The sequence below is a fragment of the Natator depressus genome, chromosome 4 (assembly GCF_965152275.1).
Source record: "Natator depressus isolate rNatDep1 chromosome 4, rNatDep2.hap1, whole genome shotgun sequence".
Lineage (NCBI taxonomy): Eukaryota > Metazoa > Chordata > Testudines > Cheloniidae > Natator > Natator depressus.
In genome coordinates, this window is record NC_134237.1 from 29821987 (window position 1) to 29836507 (window position 14521).

The 14521-nt window shown below is 39.1% G+C and overlaps 1 protein-coding gene across 1 annotated transcript in view; it reads right to left on the bottom strand.

Moving 5' to 3' along the window:
• Positions 1-2613: 2613 nt before the first annotated feature.
• The window catches only part of TACR3 (tachykinin receptor 3), a 68094-nt gene continuing 56186 nt past the window's right edge, over positions 2614-14521 (bottom strand). Inside the window, exons 4-5 of the mRNA XM_074950696.1 lie at positions 9042-9238; positions 2614-7721 (exon numbers count right to left, since the gene is read on the bottom strand). Of these exons, the coding sequence (XP_074806797.1) occupies positions 7406-7721; positions 9042-9238 (513 nt within the window). The 3' untranslated portion in view covers positions 2614-7405. The remainder of the gene's footprint in view (positions 7722-9041; positions 9239-14521) is intronic.

Here is a 14521-nt window from a genome sequence, read left to right on the forward strand (position 1 = left end):
TATTCATTGTGTCAGCCTGAGCAAGGCAGCCAGACTTGCACAGATTGTCCATCAGGGAACTCTTACCTTGTCTTTAGGCAAGGGCTTGATATCCTAGAATCATGGGGCAGATGTTGCACCTGAATCTTCAGTTGTTACACCTCATGGTCTGGTTCTTCAGTGGCTAAACTTAGTGGAGGGACACTGTTTGTCCAGAAAGGCCTACTTAATAATAGGGAACTAATCCACAAGGGTTACTTACCTTAGTGGAAGTATTTCTCTATCTGAGCAGCTAGCTATGGTATATTTCCTATGCAATCTATGATTCAAAAGATTTTGGATTATTACACTTAAGAGTCAGGTTTGGTGATCAGTTCTACCAAAGTGCACCTGGCTGCAATTTGTTTTGTTCTCATGTAATGGGTAGGATGGTATTCTCTAAGCCTATGTTCACCAGGTTTCTTAAAGGCCTAGAAAGACTGTTCACATCTATCAGAGGTCCTACTCCACAGTGGGATTTGAACTTCGTTTTGTCAGCCTTTATGGATCCCCCTTTCAAACCATTAGCCACCTGTTGGTTGCTTCACCTTTCAGGAAAGGTGGCCTTTCTAATAGCCATCTCTTCAGCAAGAGGAGTAGGGGAACTACATGCTCTAGTTACAGACCCTCCATACACTTTATATTATTATATATATAATTATATATATATATATTTTTTTTACAAGGACAAGGTGCAGCTTAGGCAGCATCCCAAGTTTCTCTTCAAAGTAGCATCTGACCTCAGCCAATCTCTCTCTATACTGGTCTTCTTTCCAAAATCACATGATCATAAAGATATCCAATAGCTCCATGCTTTGGATGTTCACTAAGCATTAGTTTTGTTTTTGTTTTTTAATCTGGAAAGAACAAAGCCTTGTTGGATCTCTTCCCACCTGTTCGTCTCCTGAATGGAACAAATGAGAGGACAATCTGTAACCACATACTTTCCAAGTAGATCACCAGCTGTATTGTCATGTACTACAGAATCACAGGTATTCAACAAGAGCACACTCAGCCTCTGTAGCATGTGTGGGTCATGTCCCTATCATGGACATCCGAGGAGCAGCAACATGGTCTTCAGTCCACACCTATCATAGACATGAATGAGGATACTACAGTCTGTCCCTATATTAACTATTTACCTAACATTGTCTCCATTCATAGAATCACAAAAATGTAGGACTGGAAGGGACCTCAGTTGGTCATCTAGTCCAGTCCCCTGCACTGATGCAGGACTAAGTATTATCTAGACCAACACTGACAGGTGTTTGTCTAACCTGCTCTTTAGAACCTCCAATGACAAAGATTCCATAACCTCCCTAGGTAACTTGTTCCAGTGTTTAACTACCCTGATAGTTAATGTCTAACCTCAAACTCCCTTGCTTCAATTTAAGCCTATTACCTCTTGTCCTGTCCTCAGGGGCTAAGGAGACAAATTTATTGCCCTACTCTTTATAAAAAATGTTTATGTACTTAAAAGACTATGTCCCCTCTCAGTGTTCTCTTCTCCAGACCAAAAAAAATGGGTTTGTTTACAACTTTTCCTGTAGGCCATGTTTTCTAGACCTATAATAATTTTTTGTTGCTCTCCTCTGGACTTTGTCCAATATGTCCACTTCTTTCCCAAAGTGTGGTGCCCAGAACTGTACAGAGTGCTCCAATTGAGGCTTTATCAGTGCCGAGTAGAGTGGAGGAATTACTATTTGTATCTTGCTAATACATACCATAAAAGGAAAAAAGCCAAGATCATTTTGGGAACAGTTTTACATTGTTGACTCATTGAGTTTGTGATCCACTATCACTCCCAAATTATTTTTCTGAAGTATTCCTTCCAAGGCAGTCATTTCCCATTTTGCACTTGTGCAACTGATTATTCCTTCCTAAGGGAGAACTTTGCATTTGTCCTTTATTGAATTTTATCCTGTTTATTTCAGACCATTTCTCTGGTTTGTCATGATCATTTTAAATTCTAATCCTGTCCTCCTAAGCACTTGCAACCCCTCCCAGCTTGGTATCACCCATAAAATTTATAAGTGTACACTCTATGCCATTATCCAACCCATTTATGAAAATATTGAATAGAACTAGACCCAAGACAGGTCCCTGTGGGACCCCACTTAATATGCTCTTCCAGCTTGATTGTGAACCATTGATAACTACTCCGAGTATCGTTTTCCAACTAGTTGTGCACCCCCCTTCAGTTGGTTCATCTGGGCTATATTTCCCTAGTTTGTTTATGAGAAGATCATGTGAGACTGTATCAAAAGCTCTACTAAAGTCAAGATATACCACATCTACTGCTTCCCCCAACCACAAGGCTTATTTACCACATTCTCTGTCTTCAGGATCATTTGCATTGTTCTTGCTATCATCAGCATTTGAAAAGTGTATATAGAGTAGGAGGAAACCTGGCACATTTCTGACATTGGATTGTCACAAGCCACTTCTAAAATTCTACATCTGTCTTTTTTTTTAAGCTTAAAATAAGAGAGGAAAAACAAAATAAGCTCACCACAGTCACACAGTTTAAAGTATACAACATATATTCATATACTGATTTTTATTAATACAATGCCTATTTTTGTAATAGCCGCACTTTAAAAAAGACAGTTTATTCAACAACCATACGTTTTCTATACATAACTTCCTTATAGACAGAAATTGTACATGAACAACCAGAAAGACTTTACAATACACACACATAATATACAAGCACAAAGTTACTATGCTCAGCTTTTTGTAGCCAGTCTGAACTCCCCCAGCTGAGTTGTGTTAGTATATCTTGTTGTGTGGATTTAGAACCTTAAAATCAGGACATTTGAGGCAAAAAATGAAAACTGGACATTTTGTGTGCATCACATTACATATACTGAACTAGGAGAAGGGTGGGGTTTTTTTGTTTGTTTGTTTTTAAATTTTGCTGAAAAACAGGGCCTGTTCATAAATACAGGGACTTGGCATGTATGAGCAGTGTCTTAAGGTCTGGTCCAGAAATCAGTGGGACTTTTTCCTTTGATGTCAATGGGCTTTGGATCCTGCCCTTGCTGAGAAGGGCATATGTGACACTGGAATTGCAAGTTACTATATTTTTATAATTTTCTAATATAAAAGAGTAATGGTTTCTTTAAATGACTTCTGCATTCACCTTTGGAATGAAGTTCTTGAGGTTAATGCAAAAGATGTCTTAATATGGGGTCACAATAATGCAAAATTTCTCCATCTTGTACACATTTCTGCCCCCACACTACAGCTCTGAGTTGGCTTGTTTTGTGTGACCGAGTCACGGCTCATTGTTGACTCATTCAGTCTGTGATCCACTATAACTCCCAAATTCTTTTTTCTGCAGTAGTCCTTCCAAGGCCATCATTTCCCATTTTGTATTCACGTTACCTAGTTTCTCGTCTGTCACAAGACTCTGGCTGGTGATGTGACAAAATGGGTCACAAATTCATGAAAGCAAATCTATATTGCAGTATGCACATTTTCATGCATCTTGAAATATGATTTCACTCAAACCTTGTTACAGCTCTGCCAAACAAAGCCATTTAAACATATTGAGATTTTTATAAAGTCAGCTCTCATATCCTAGACATTTTACAAAATTTTAATATTCATTGCACAAATTCTAACCATTGCCCTAAAATACCCCAAATCAATCTCCCATGTCCAGCTTTACCCACCCATTAGACCACGTCTCCCCTAATGCCTGCAGAAAGAGAGAGGCATTGCAGTGTGCCTGGAAAGTTGTTAAATGTCCAGAGCTGTGGCAATTCTAGGATTTGGTAAAAGATCTGTTTATAGAGCAACAGGAACTCTATCAGCAGGAATTTTTCATTTAAAGAGAGATTGTGAGAGAATTAGATGCATTTTAGAAATGAATTTTATTTTTTAAATTCTGAATTTCTAGTGTATATGAATACCTGGCAGAAGTTGAGCACATATCAAACATCTGTAGCATGTTTTGCTCCTAAAGAACCTCTGAGCCAGATTCTTATCTCAATTATTCCGGTTTAAATCCTGAATAACGCCACTGCAATCAGTGTAGTTACCCTAGACCTCAGTGGAGTAACTGAGATCAGAATTTGGCCTTCTATTCTTAAGGGATAGTTTGGTGATGGGTTTTCTTCCATTGGGGAAATTGTCACCTTTTTATCCTAGGAAAAATGGCACAAATTTTTTTTCATTGTTTTGTTTATCTGTTTTAGGTAAAAGAAAACATTACAACATGGCATACTGACCTTTCTGCTTTGAATTTTTTCTTCTTTATTTGTGTATATTAGTTAAAAATCTCTAGGAGAAATCTTGACCCCATTGAAATCAATGCCAAAGCTTCCATTGACTTCAGTGGAGCCAGGACTTCTCCCTTAGCTACCAGAACAGTGAGCTATAGTACATTCACCTAAGCTAATACAAAAAATACACCTCAAAAAGATATTTGTTGTTACTGCCACATCTGAGATGATGATTCCGGTTAAACTAAGTAGCAATATTCTCATTTTAATTAAATATCATATAATGTATTCTATTAAGAAGCTGATGGTTCCATTATAATTTAATCTTTTTTAAAGACTTTTTCAGCTGTAGACTTTTCCTGACATTTACAATTTATCTTGTACAATTACACAATTGAAAACAAATAGTATTTTTTTAAAGTTACCAAACATACTTGTACAAATAAAAAATATATAAAGTACACCTATTCATGTTTATAAACAAACTCCAAAGTTTCCTGAAGTGTAATATCCATTGTGTCCTTTCTCTGAATTACTGTATTCTGCTTCAGCATAAGATCGTATTTATTCTTAATCATACTTCTGTGTCACAAAACCCTTTAGTCTTTTGTTGAAAAAACTTTTGGTCTTGTGTGATAGAAGTGCTGTATGACTAAAAATAGATACTATGTATATTATAGAAAAGATTCTGTATATTATAGAAAAGAACTGTATTTGTTCCAGTTCACCCCAGATGTGTATTAGGTGGATATGGATCTAAACTCTGTCACACACTAATACTTCTGGACTATACAACCATTCTTGTTAAAGAAAAATGGGAAAATTCTGATATTAAAACCATTAAGGGGTTATGTTGGTGTTTAAGTGTGTTGGTAATGTGGCAGTTAGCCTGAACAGTGATAATACTGGATTCTCTAATGATTTCCTAACATGCTGTTGTCTCATCCACCTTGTCTAAGTATCAGAAGTTTTAGAAATTTCCCTTGCTGCCCAGCGACAATAGGAGTGCCACGTTAAAGATTCAGGATTGGCAAATTTATGGTCTGATCTCCAAGGTTCAGAGTGTCTCTTAAATGGTGCTGAGTGCCCTCAACCCCTGTTGGGCGAAATCCTGAAACTTTTACTCAGTTCTTATTCAAGCAATTAGACTTTGCAGTCTTCAGTGGCAGTTTGCCTGACTAAGGACAGGTAAAAACTGGATACAGATTTCAAGATTTGGCCCAGTGACTTCAGTGGAAAATGAGGTTGAACAGAAGCTCTCAAGAGGTGCTCAGCTCCTTGGGCTTTTACTACAGTAGGTAATTTTTAAAAAGAATACTTTTTAATCTAATATAAAAATATAGGATGCTTAGATTTTTGTTTCATATTCACAAACAAGCTTCCAAAAATGTGATCACAAGATTTCTACATGCACCCATAAGAATGCACATTATTGAAGGAAATGTATATTTGGAAAACTATGGTCTATGAGGACAAATTTCAAAACACTGGGATCTTGTTTTTTGCCTCTACAATTTGCAGGTGCAAGTGGCTGCAGGCTCCCTGTACAAAATTTGTTAGTACAATCTAACTGGAGCTATCAGGTATTTAGACATTGAAATGATTTATTCTATTTTGTGGGTGCAGAAAGAGAGCCCCATTAAAGGCTGGATTCCAAAGTAAGCCCTTAGAGTTCAATGAACAGCACTGCAATTCTCTGAAGCACCATGGAGATCTTGATGATGGATATTTTTTTCATATGCCATAAACCTCCCACACACATCTCAAATGACTGTTGGAATCACATTCCCAGTGTAAAGAGCCCTACCCAAATGGATTAGGATTAAGCTACCATTCATCCGTGACTCAGGCTTTAATCTGGAGTTCAAATTTTGGGTTTGGAGTCAATTATGCCAAAATCCTGTGAACTGTTTTTAGGACAAAATGATGGAAAAAAACTGGCAATATGACATGATCTCAAAGGAGTTCTCTTTTATCTTGAATCAAAATATAATACGTTGGATCAAAATCTTGCAAGAAAAAGCTGCTTGTGTGAGAGAATGGCCATATCTGAACCTGCACTGAAATACATCCTTTATAGTTTGGGATTCAACCCAAACCAAAACTGAGTTTGTATCTGGGGACAGAGCAAGCAAACTATTTATTACAATCACTGTTTTGCTTTTGCAGGAAAACAGATATCTGATCATAAGCTTCAGTTGTCTGAATTTAATTATGTATACTAGTTGGCTGACAGTCAAAATGAATACAAATGCAGTTATGTATTTTTATGTCTGTCTAGTAAGGCATTATTTTAGCAGTGCCTTACTGAGGAAGTGGCTCTTCCTACTTCAGCGGGTGAGCACTGATCCATGTTTAACAAAGATCTCTTGATACAGACTATGTTTTGTGACCTTCACTTTGAGGGTTGCAGTCTGGTGTAGCTACTGAAAGACACTGCAACTGTGGGTCAAGTAAGTCCTACTTGCAGCACACAGGGTGGTTGGTATTCCCGCATGTGCAGGGGCCAGAACAAAGCCTATGAACCACTTAAGCCCTATTTGGGGTTTGAGTTAGTCTTAAGTGTATTTAAGTGGCGCACAGAGCTGAATCCCATCCACCTTGACTTCAATAGGATCACCCACATGAGTTTGTGTAACAGCAGACTGGATTTGGAACTTATCAGGAAATTTCCTTATCAGGAAAATACAAAAGGAATTTTTAACCCAATCTTATGTAACTTTCCTCCTGTCGAATTCACAAATAATATAAAAATTCAGTACAGTTTGAACTGTACTTATTTTGAAGCTGCCTGGTTACATTTCAGTCAGTAAAACTTAAATATCAGCAAGTCAGCTACAGGTCTGCATTTGATCCTAATACAGGAGGAAGAGTTTTATGTTGTATTGTTTTAAATAATTCTTACAAACATTTCTATGTACAAGATGCCACTGTGTTTTTCCTACTCATGTAAACAGACGTCTTATAGTTCCTCTTTTTTTCCAAAGTACAAACGTAAGCAGGGCCAGTAAGTCGTATGGTATTTACAACCAGGGTTCATCGACTGAATCTTGACTGCCATCCTGTAGCTTGGATATGGGTTCTAAGGTATAATAGCATTCTCTTTCATGTACAATACTGCTCTTTTCACACTCATCACAAATTTACCCAGCGCCTTAAGAATACTCATCCCCTGATGTATAGGGTGAGCTGATAAAACTCGAGGTTGTAGAGGTGGTTTTGGAATTCCTGCGTGAACAGCCATTAAAGCTTGTGTCCTGCGAAGCAGCTCTTTTCTTATGGGTGGACTTGGAATGATCTCCATCATTGGGGTCAAACACTACTGTTGTGCTAGACTCCATTCTGGATACCGTGTACAAGCTACTTTGTCTGGTGGGATGAAACCTGGCTGCCTTGAGCTCCAGCTCGTCATAGCTGGACACCTCAATAAATGGGCACCAACGGAATGCTCTCTTGAAACCGGCTCGGAATCTGAAAGGAAAGATACTTCTTTGAAAGCATTCATAGGCAATGTGTAGGGGGTCATGCAGGGTCAAGTGCTCCTCCCCCACATATTTCTGCTCAGCCTTCCAGTGGGGAGGGAGAGGGGTTCTGTACTTCTACTGCACCTGCCCCCTGGCACCTGTTCCTGGCAGCCAGGTCTGGGCAGGGCGCAGAAGGGGAGGGACAGAGTCATGTCTCATGCTGGCTGAGTGTGGCCACTCCAGGTCACTGCCTCTGTGCAGCGCAGCAGCTGCCTGAGAGACAGCCTGGCTGGGAAGGTGGCAGCTGCCTGCCTCCTCTGCTACCCACCCGGGTTTCTGGCTTGCTCAGCTCCTGTCCCTGGTAGCCTGACCTGGGCGGGAGCGGAGGGGGTGGGCTGCTGCCTCCCTAGCCAGGTTCTCTCTCAAGCTCTTGATGGCTTTAATTCAGTAATACTAATGGAATCACTGAAAAATTAGCAGGTATCAGCTGTGAAGAGGGGTAATGGCACATACTCTGAATAGTATTTATTTAGACCCTGATCCTGCAATCTGATCCAGGCAAGGTGACTCATGCCCATAAAGAGTCCCTTAAACAGTCGTGGCCTGATTTTTCAAAAGGGTAAGCACCCACAAATCCCAGGGAAGTCAACTGCAAATGCAGCCCCCTTGAAAATAAGAACCTAGGAGTGTATGTGACTTTTTTCCCCCCAGCATCTCCAACTACATATGCTTTAGTACTGAGTAATAAGGCTATGAACATTCATTTTATCATCCGATTCAGACTGCAATGTATAATAAAAATATTGTGATGTGATCAATAATACTACAATAAAAGCTTTATTTTAAATTGCATTTTGACCCCCACCTCGTAAAGTCATGCTATACATATCTTTGGAGTAATGATTAGTTAGCGGTGTATGCCACAATCTATGTTTGCTAACAGCAAAGCAACCTTAATTTACATTTGGTATATTTTAAACAATTAGGGCCTGGTTCTGCAAGCCCTGACAGGTGCAACTTCCATTGATGTTCTTACGTGTTCTGCATGTGGAACGTGGCAGGCGGACTAACCCCCCCCACCCCCCAAGGCTAAATTTTGCTCTTACATTTGTCAATGCCACAAGTGTTTATTGGAAGAATAGTATTAGCATTGAACAGAAACCTGAAGGAGGCTTTTACCTCACATGATAGATATATATATATATTTTTTTCTCTCATTGGGAATCTTTACTAATGAAGTGAAAATTACTCTGTCTCTTTCACATTCAAATCATTTATATTCTGGCTAAGCTCTCACACACCCAATAGTTTCATAATTCTCTCTTACCTCTTATTAAGGCAGCAGTAGATAATGGGATTGTACATCGTGGAGCTCATGGCTAGCCAAAAGCTGGCTAGGTAGATTTGCTGAATATATTTCCACCGATTTAAGTGTTGGTAGATCCCAGTAACTATGAAATAAATGTGGTAGGGCAACCAGCAGATTGCAAATGTCAACACAACGACAATCATCATTTTTACCACCTGAAAGAAGGAAGCAATAAGGCCATTTTATAATATATTTTTTCTTGTGTCGCACCTAGTACAAAGGTGTCCTCATCACAAGCACCACTGCAGCTAGCACCAACTGGACCTCTTCTTGATCATCTCCCTATTAAAGTTAGTGAAGTAGTAGCAGGGATGAACATTTTTTAACAGCATTTTTGGTTTTAATCTGAATTTCTGGTGTCTCCATTTTTCTCTGGAGAACACCATCCTCCTCAATAATTGAACTTTGTACCAAAAATTGGAAAAAAATTAGTGACTGAAGCTTGGACTTGTTCAATATTATCATTTTCCTAGGTCATTAGCCATAGACTACGGTTATCCTATTTTCCATTTAGCCGCCCCTGCATGGCCTTTATTGCCGCAAAGTCTGTTGTAGAGAAGAGACTCCTCTCTAACTGCTAAACAACTATATCCCTAGGTCCTTGATGGGAGTTGAGTGATCAGTGACCCTCAGGGAATGCCCACCAGAAGCAATCTCCATTCTTAATTTAGTTTCAGATGGCGTACATCCAAAAGTATGACAGGCTGGTGATCTTCATCATCTTCCCTCGTTTTGTGTGGCATCACAGTCCCCAAATCACAATAAAAGACAAATGAAGAGAAGCTTTGGTCAGTGTGAAAGGCAAGGAGAGAAAGTCTTGCAAGACAGAGGAAGTAAGCATTAAACAAAAGTGTTTCTAGCTGCCATCTTGCCCGCTTCAGCTACAGATATTGCTAGACCAGTCATTCTCAACACACAATGTCAGAAATAAGCATGGTAGATTTTATTTTGTGTGTATAAAATGAAAACTAGCCTGATTAGGCTTATACTGTACATCTGTTGGCCGTGTATATGTATGCATGTTACAAGCAGAACTGGTATTACCACCCATATTTAGGGTTGCCTGTCACTTCCCATTATAAAAACCCTGTTTCCAGTTGCTTTCAACTTTTTGCCAAACTTTAAGCACAAGAGCTGAAATTTTCCATGTCAAGTGTCTCTCTCATGCTGGTTTTTTTTTTTTTTTTTTTTTTTTTTAAGCTTCAGCTAAACCTGTTCAACCTTAATCTGGCCCTGTGGTACATATGGATGATGGTACAGATTGTAATTACATGAAGACATGCTCATGTTTTTCACACACAAATTACTTTTCATTAAATTTCTGCTACCAGATTCAGTGGGCTAATAGAAATATTGTGTTTGAAACAATCATAGTTCAGACTGGGTTATATTTCACTCTTTTTTTTTTTTTTTCTTTTTTTTTTTTGGACATACTTTCCAGCTGTTCATCGGTGATGAAACTACTCCTGCAACTATAAATTGTACTGCAAGAAGACTTGGTGCATATGTTAGCATTGAATCCCCTGATTTTTCAGAAGGGCCTCCAGTTTTGCATCCACATTTTTGTGCCAGTTAGGAACTGTTATTTTGAACTTGCAGGCATATTTCATAGCACTTAAATGTTTAATTACTTGTAAGCAAAATTAGTCAGCTAAAAACCTGATACAACAAATATTTAAATAAAATTACCCCTGAAAATATTTACCAGTGGAACAAAATAGGTGGAAAATAGGAGGCTGCTAATGAAAATCAGACCCCAATTCTTTATAGTCTAAAAAGTCAGTTTAGCATGTTATGCGAACAATCCATCTATACAGTGCTTGAGAAACTGAAGCAGCAGAGACTTTCAGTAATGTATTTGGTTTAAACTGGCTGCACACTGATTCTCATACCCTGGAGCTGCAGGAATTGCTACAACTGTAACATTACAGGTTACCAATTCTGGCATCACTAAAATGTGTTAGCCCCACAATTTCCAGAGAAAGTAGCCTTTCTGTTTCTAACACCTAAGCTGTTACAAAAGCAGGTTAATGTGTAGACACTTAAAGGGCAAGTCAAACCGCTCTAGAGGAGTTGCTGATTTAAAAGATCGTCTGAAGGTCTCCCGAAGAAACACAAATAAGCCAGTGAATGCAGGGTCAGCTTAACCTGTTGCTGTCTCTGCCTTGAGTTTGGTATATGAAAATTTTTGCACAAGCACTGTGGCAGGGGAGAAATTATTGAAGTGAATTGCTTAGATGGCTGTACTGGACTTGTACAAAGTTGACTTGTTTAGATGGCTAACGTTCTTTCTGTTTAGTCTGCTACAGTGAAGTTGTGCACCACAGGAAAGTCAGGCAATGAAGCACATCACAATGTGATTGTACGGAGCTTTCTTGGGGTAATGATTTCAGATGCGCAAATTTGTTCTTAATGAAAAACAAAACTACTATGATAGCGGTCTATAAAATCATAACTGGTGTGGAGAAAGTACATAAGAAAGTGTTCTTTACTCCTTCTCATAACACAAGAACTAGGGCCACCAAATGAAATTAATAGCAAGTTTAAAACAAACAAAAAAGGAAGTATTTTTTTTTCGCACAGTCAACCTGTGGAACTCCTTGCCAGCGGATGTTGTGAAGGTCAAGACAATAACAGGGTTTAAAAAAAGAAAGGTCCATCAATAGCTATTAGCCAGGATGGGCAGGGATGGTGTTCTTAGCCTCTGTTTTCCGGAAGCTGGGAATGGGTGACAGGGGTTGGATCACTTGATGATTACCTGTTCTGTTCATTCCCTCTGGGGCACCTGGCATTGGCCACTGTCAAAAGACAGGGTACTGGTCTAGATGGACCTTTGGTCTGACCCAGTAGAACCATTCTTATGTTCTACTTGAATGTGATAAGGGATAGCTCAGTGGTTTGAAGCATTGGCCTGTTAAACCCAGGGTTGTGAGTTCAATCCTTGTGGGGGCCATTTAGGGATCTGGGGCAAAAATTGGGGATTGGTCCGGCTTTGAGCAGGGGGTGGGTTGGACTAGATGACCTCCTGAGGTCCCTTCCAACCCTGATATTCTATGATAAAAAAACAAATGTAATCCACTGTAACTCATTATGTGAATCCATTCAGTCCTCTTGCTCTATCCAAATACCATTAGTGTTTCTCTCCTTGACAATGGCTGGTAGCTAACAAATAGGATCTACATTCATGGTTTATAAATACAAAATTTTGTATCAGTTTGACTCAGTTTAATGAAAAGTCCTGAAAAGAAGAAACTCTGGCACAAGCTCCAGCAAAGAGTTAAGCTACAGCACAAGAAGGAGAATGAAACGGTACTTGTACCTAATTTCTCCCAATCTGCAGATTATACCTACACTAGAAATTTTAGCAAAAATACCCCTTCTGGTGTTATTGCTCCGGAGAAGAAAGCATCTTAATAATTTTGTTATTTGAATTGTATAGAGTGCATCTAGCAATACAGAAATCAGTTTATTTTCTTTTTTTAATATGTATGTTTTGCTCTTTTTTGATATACTGCCATTTTCAGCTGCTTTTTTCCTTTGTTCCATGTTGTGTTACATTCATTAATGAACGATTGCCATTTGTGCAGATGGAAAAGATTTTTATGAAGCAAGCAAGCCAGGGAAGTACATGACTTTTCATTTCTACATAATCTCTTGACCAGACCCTCAACCCTATTCTAGCTGCTATGTGCTGTCCTGCCACCATAAATCACTAAGAAACCAGTGGGTCCAGCTACTGGTGGCTTCCACCACTGTAGACTCCTAGCTGTTGAAACAGTCCCTGGGCTGGAGGGCAGTCGGGTATGCTTTGAGCAATCATGAGGTTGTGAGTAGAGCTGGTAGGAAAATGTTGTTTTTTGTTTTTTTTTCCTCATGAAAAATGTTGATTCCCGCCCCCCCCCCCGATTTTTCTCAAATTTTTCTGCTGAAAAATTTCCACATTTTGGTGAAACATCAAAATCTGAAAACCTTTCAATTTTGGGGTGTTTGTTTTTTTTTGTTTTGTTTTGTTTTTTGGATGAAGTTTCCAATTTGTCTGCAGAAAGCAGGCACTCTCAGTGAAAAATTCTGTTTAGTTGAAAACCCAGTTTTACATTGAAAAACAGCCTTAGCTGCAAGCCATGTTTACTTTACCTCCCTCAGCTGCTCTGACTGTATCTCCACCACACCTGAGTATCTAACTCTTTAACTCTTGTGAGACATCTGCATAAAGACAATGTGAATAATGCAGGATTTCCTATAAAGAAATTTTCCACATTTGTTATATTACTTAGGGCTGATCTTGCAGATCCTCATGTAGGAACAGGATTTTATAATTGTACTATAAGAATAGAGGTACTACTGTATGTCTTGATTTAATTTTACCAGCCACCCCATTTGAATAGCAGAAAGGAATTACTCTCTGGGACATTGGTAGAAATGCATCTGACAGACTGCCAGTGTCTGTACTGATGTTAAGGCAGGGACAGACCAGAACAATCCTTATGACTGATTCTGGTTACCCTTTTGTTTTAGGATAAGTTATAATGTCTACTATGGTCTCCTATATGTATTACAAATTAAGCACTCTAGTTAAATATACATTTCTTTGTTTTAAGGTTTAGTAAGTAAGTGACAGGATCTTGTATTGTGTCTATGTTAAGGAGATTCAAAATAAACTGACACTGTTTGTACTCTCAAAGGTCTCTGTAAAAGACTGTTTGTGTGAATGAGGAATATATGCATCAGGAAAAGATAAGGTGTGAAGGCCATTGTTATAGCCAAATGGTCAAGGAAGAAGGAGTGAAGAGACTTAAGGACACCAGAGAATCGTCAACGCGCATCCATAATGAAGGAAGGGCAGAGTGATGACCCTGAGGTGAAAGCTGGTACCCCTAAAGACAGGACAATTGATTAAATCAGAACCAGGACAGGATAACCCTCTTGGAGATGTATTGGAATGTTTACATCAAAAGATACACCAATTAAGAAGTAACTGGTCACAAACTGACACAGCAAAATCCATAGACTTCAACAGAGAAAAAAGACTATAAGAACAGGGTGCTTTGGGTTTGTCTTGCCACACTCCAGGAGTATCAGATCACAACCGACAGAGCCCTGCTCCCCTCTGCAACCAATCTGGCTGGCCACTAGATTGATCCAGACTCTGGACTGGTAACTATAAACATCAACTGGCAGGACTCTGTGTGTGTGTGTGTGTGTGATTGAAAAGCATATGCTAACTGTTGTATTCTCAATAAATGCGGCGTGCTGCCTTCTCCCCTATAAAGATCCCGTGTGCTTCTTATAAGTATAACACTCAGTCAGGAGAGTAATCCTTACTCATGCAAGGAGTCCCGTTGGATTACTCTCATGAGTGCAGCCTTACAGGACCGTCCCTGTCTGATGAATCAAATAAGGAATTTATTTAAGGGCAATCCTCGACTATTTATACAGAT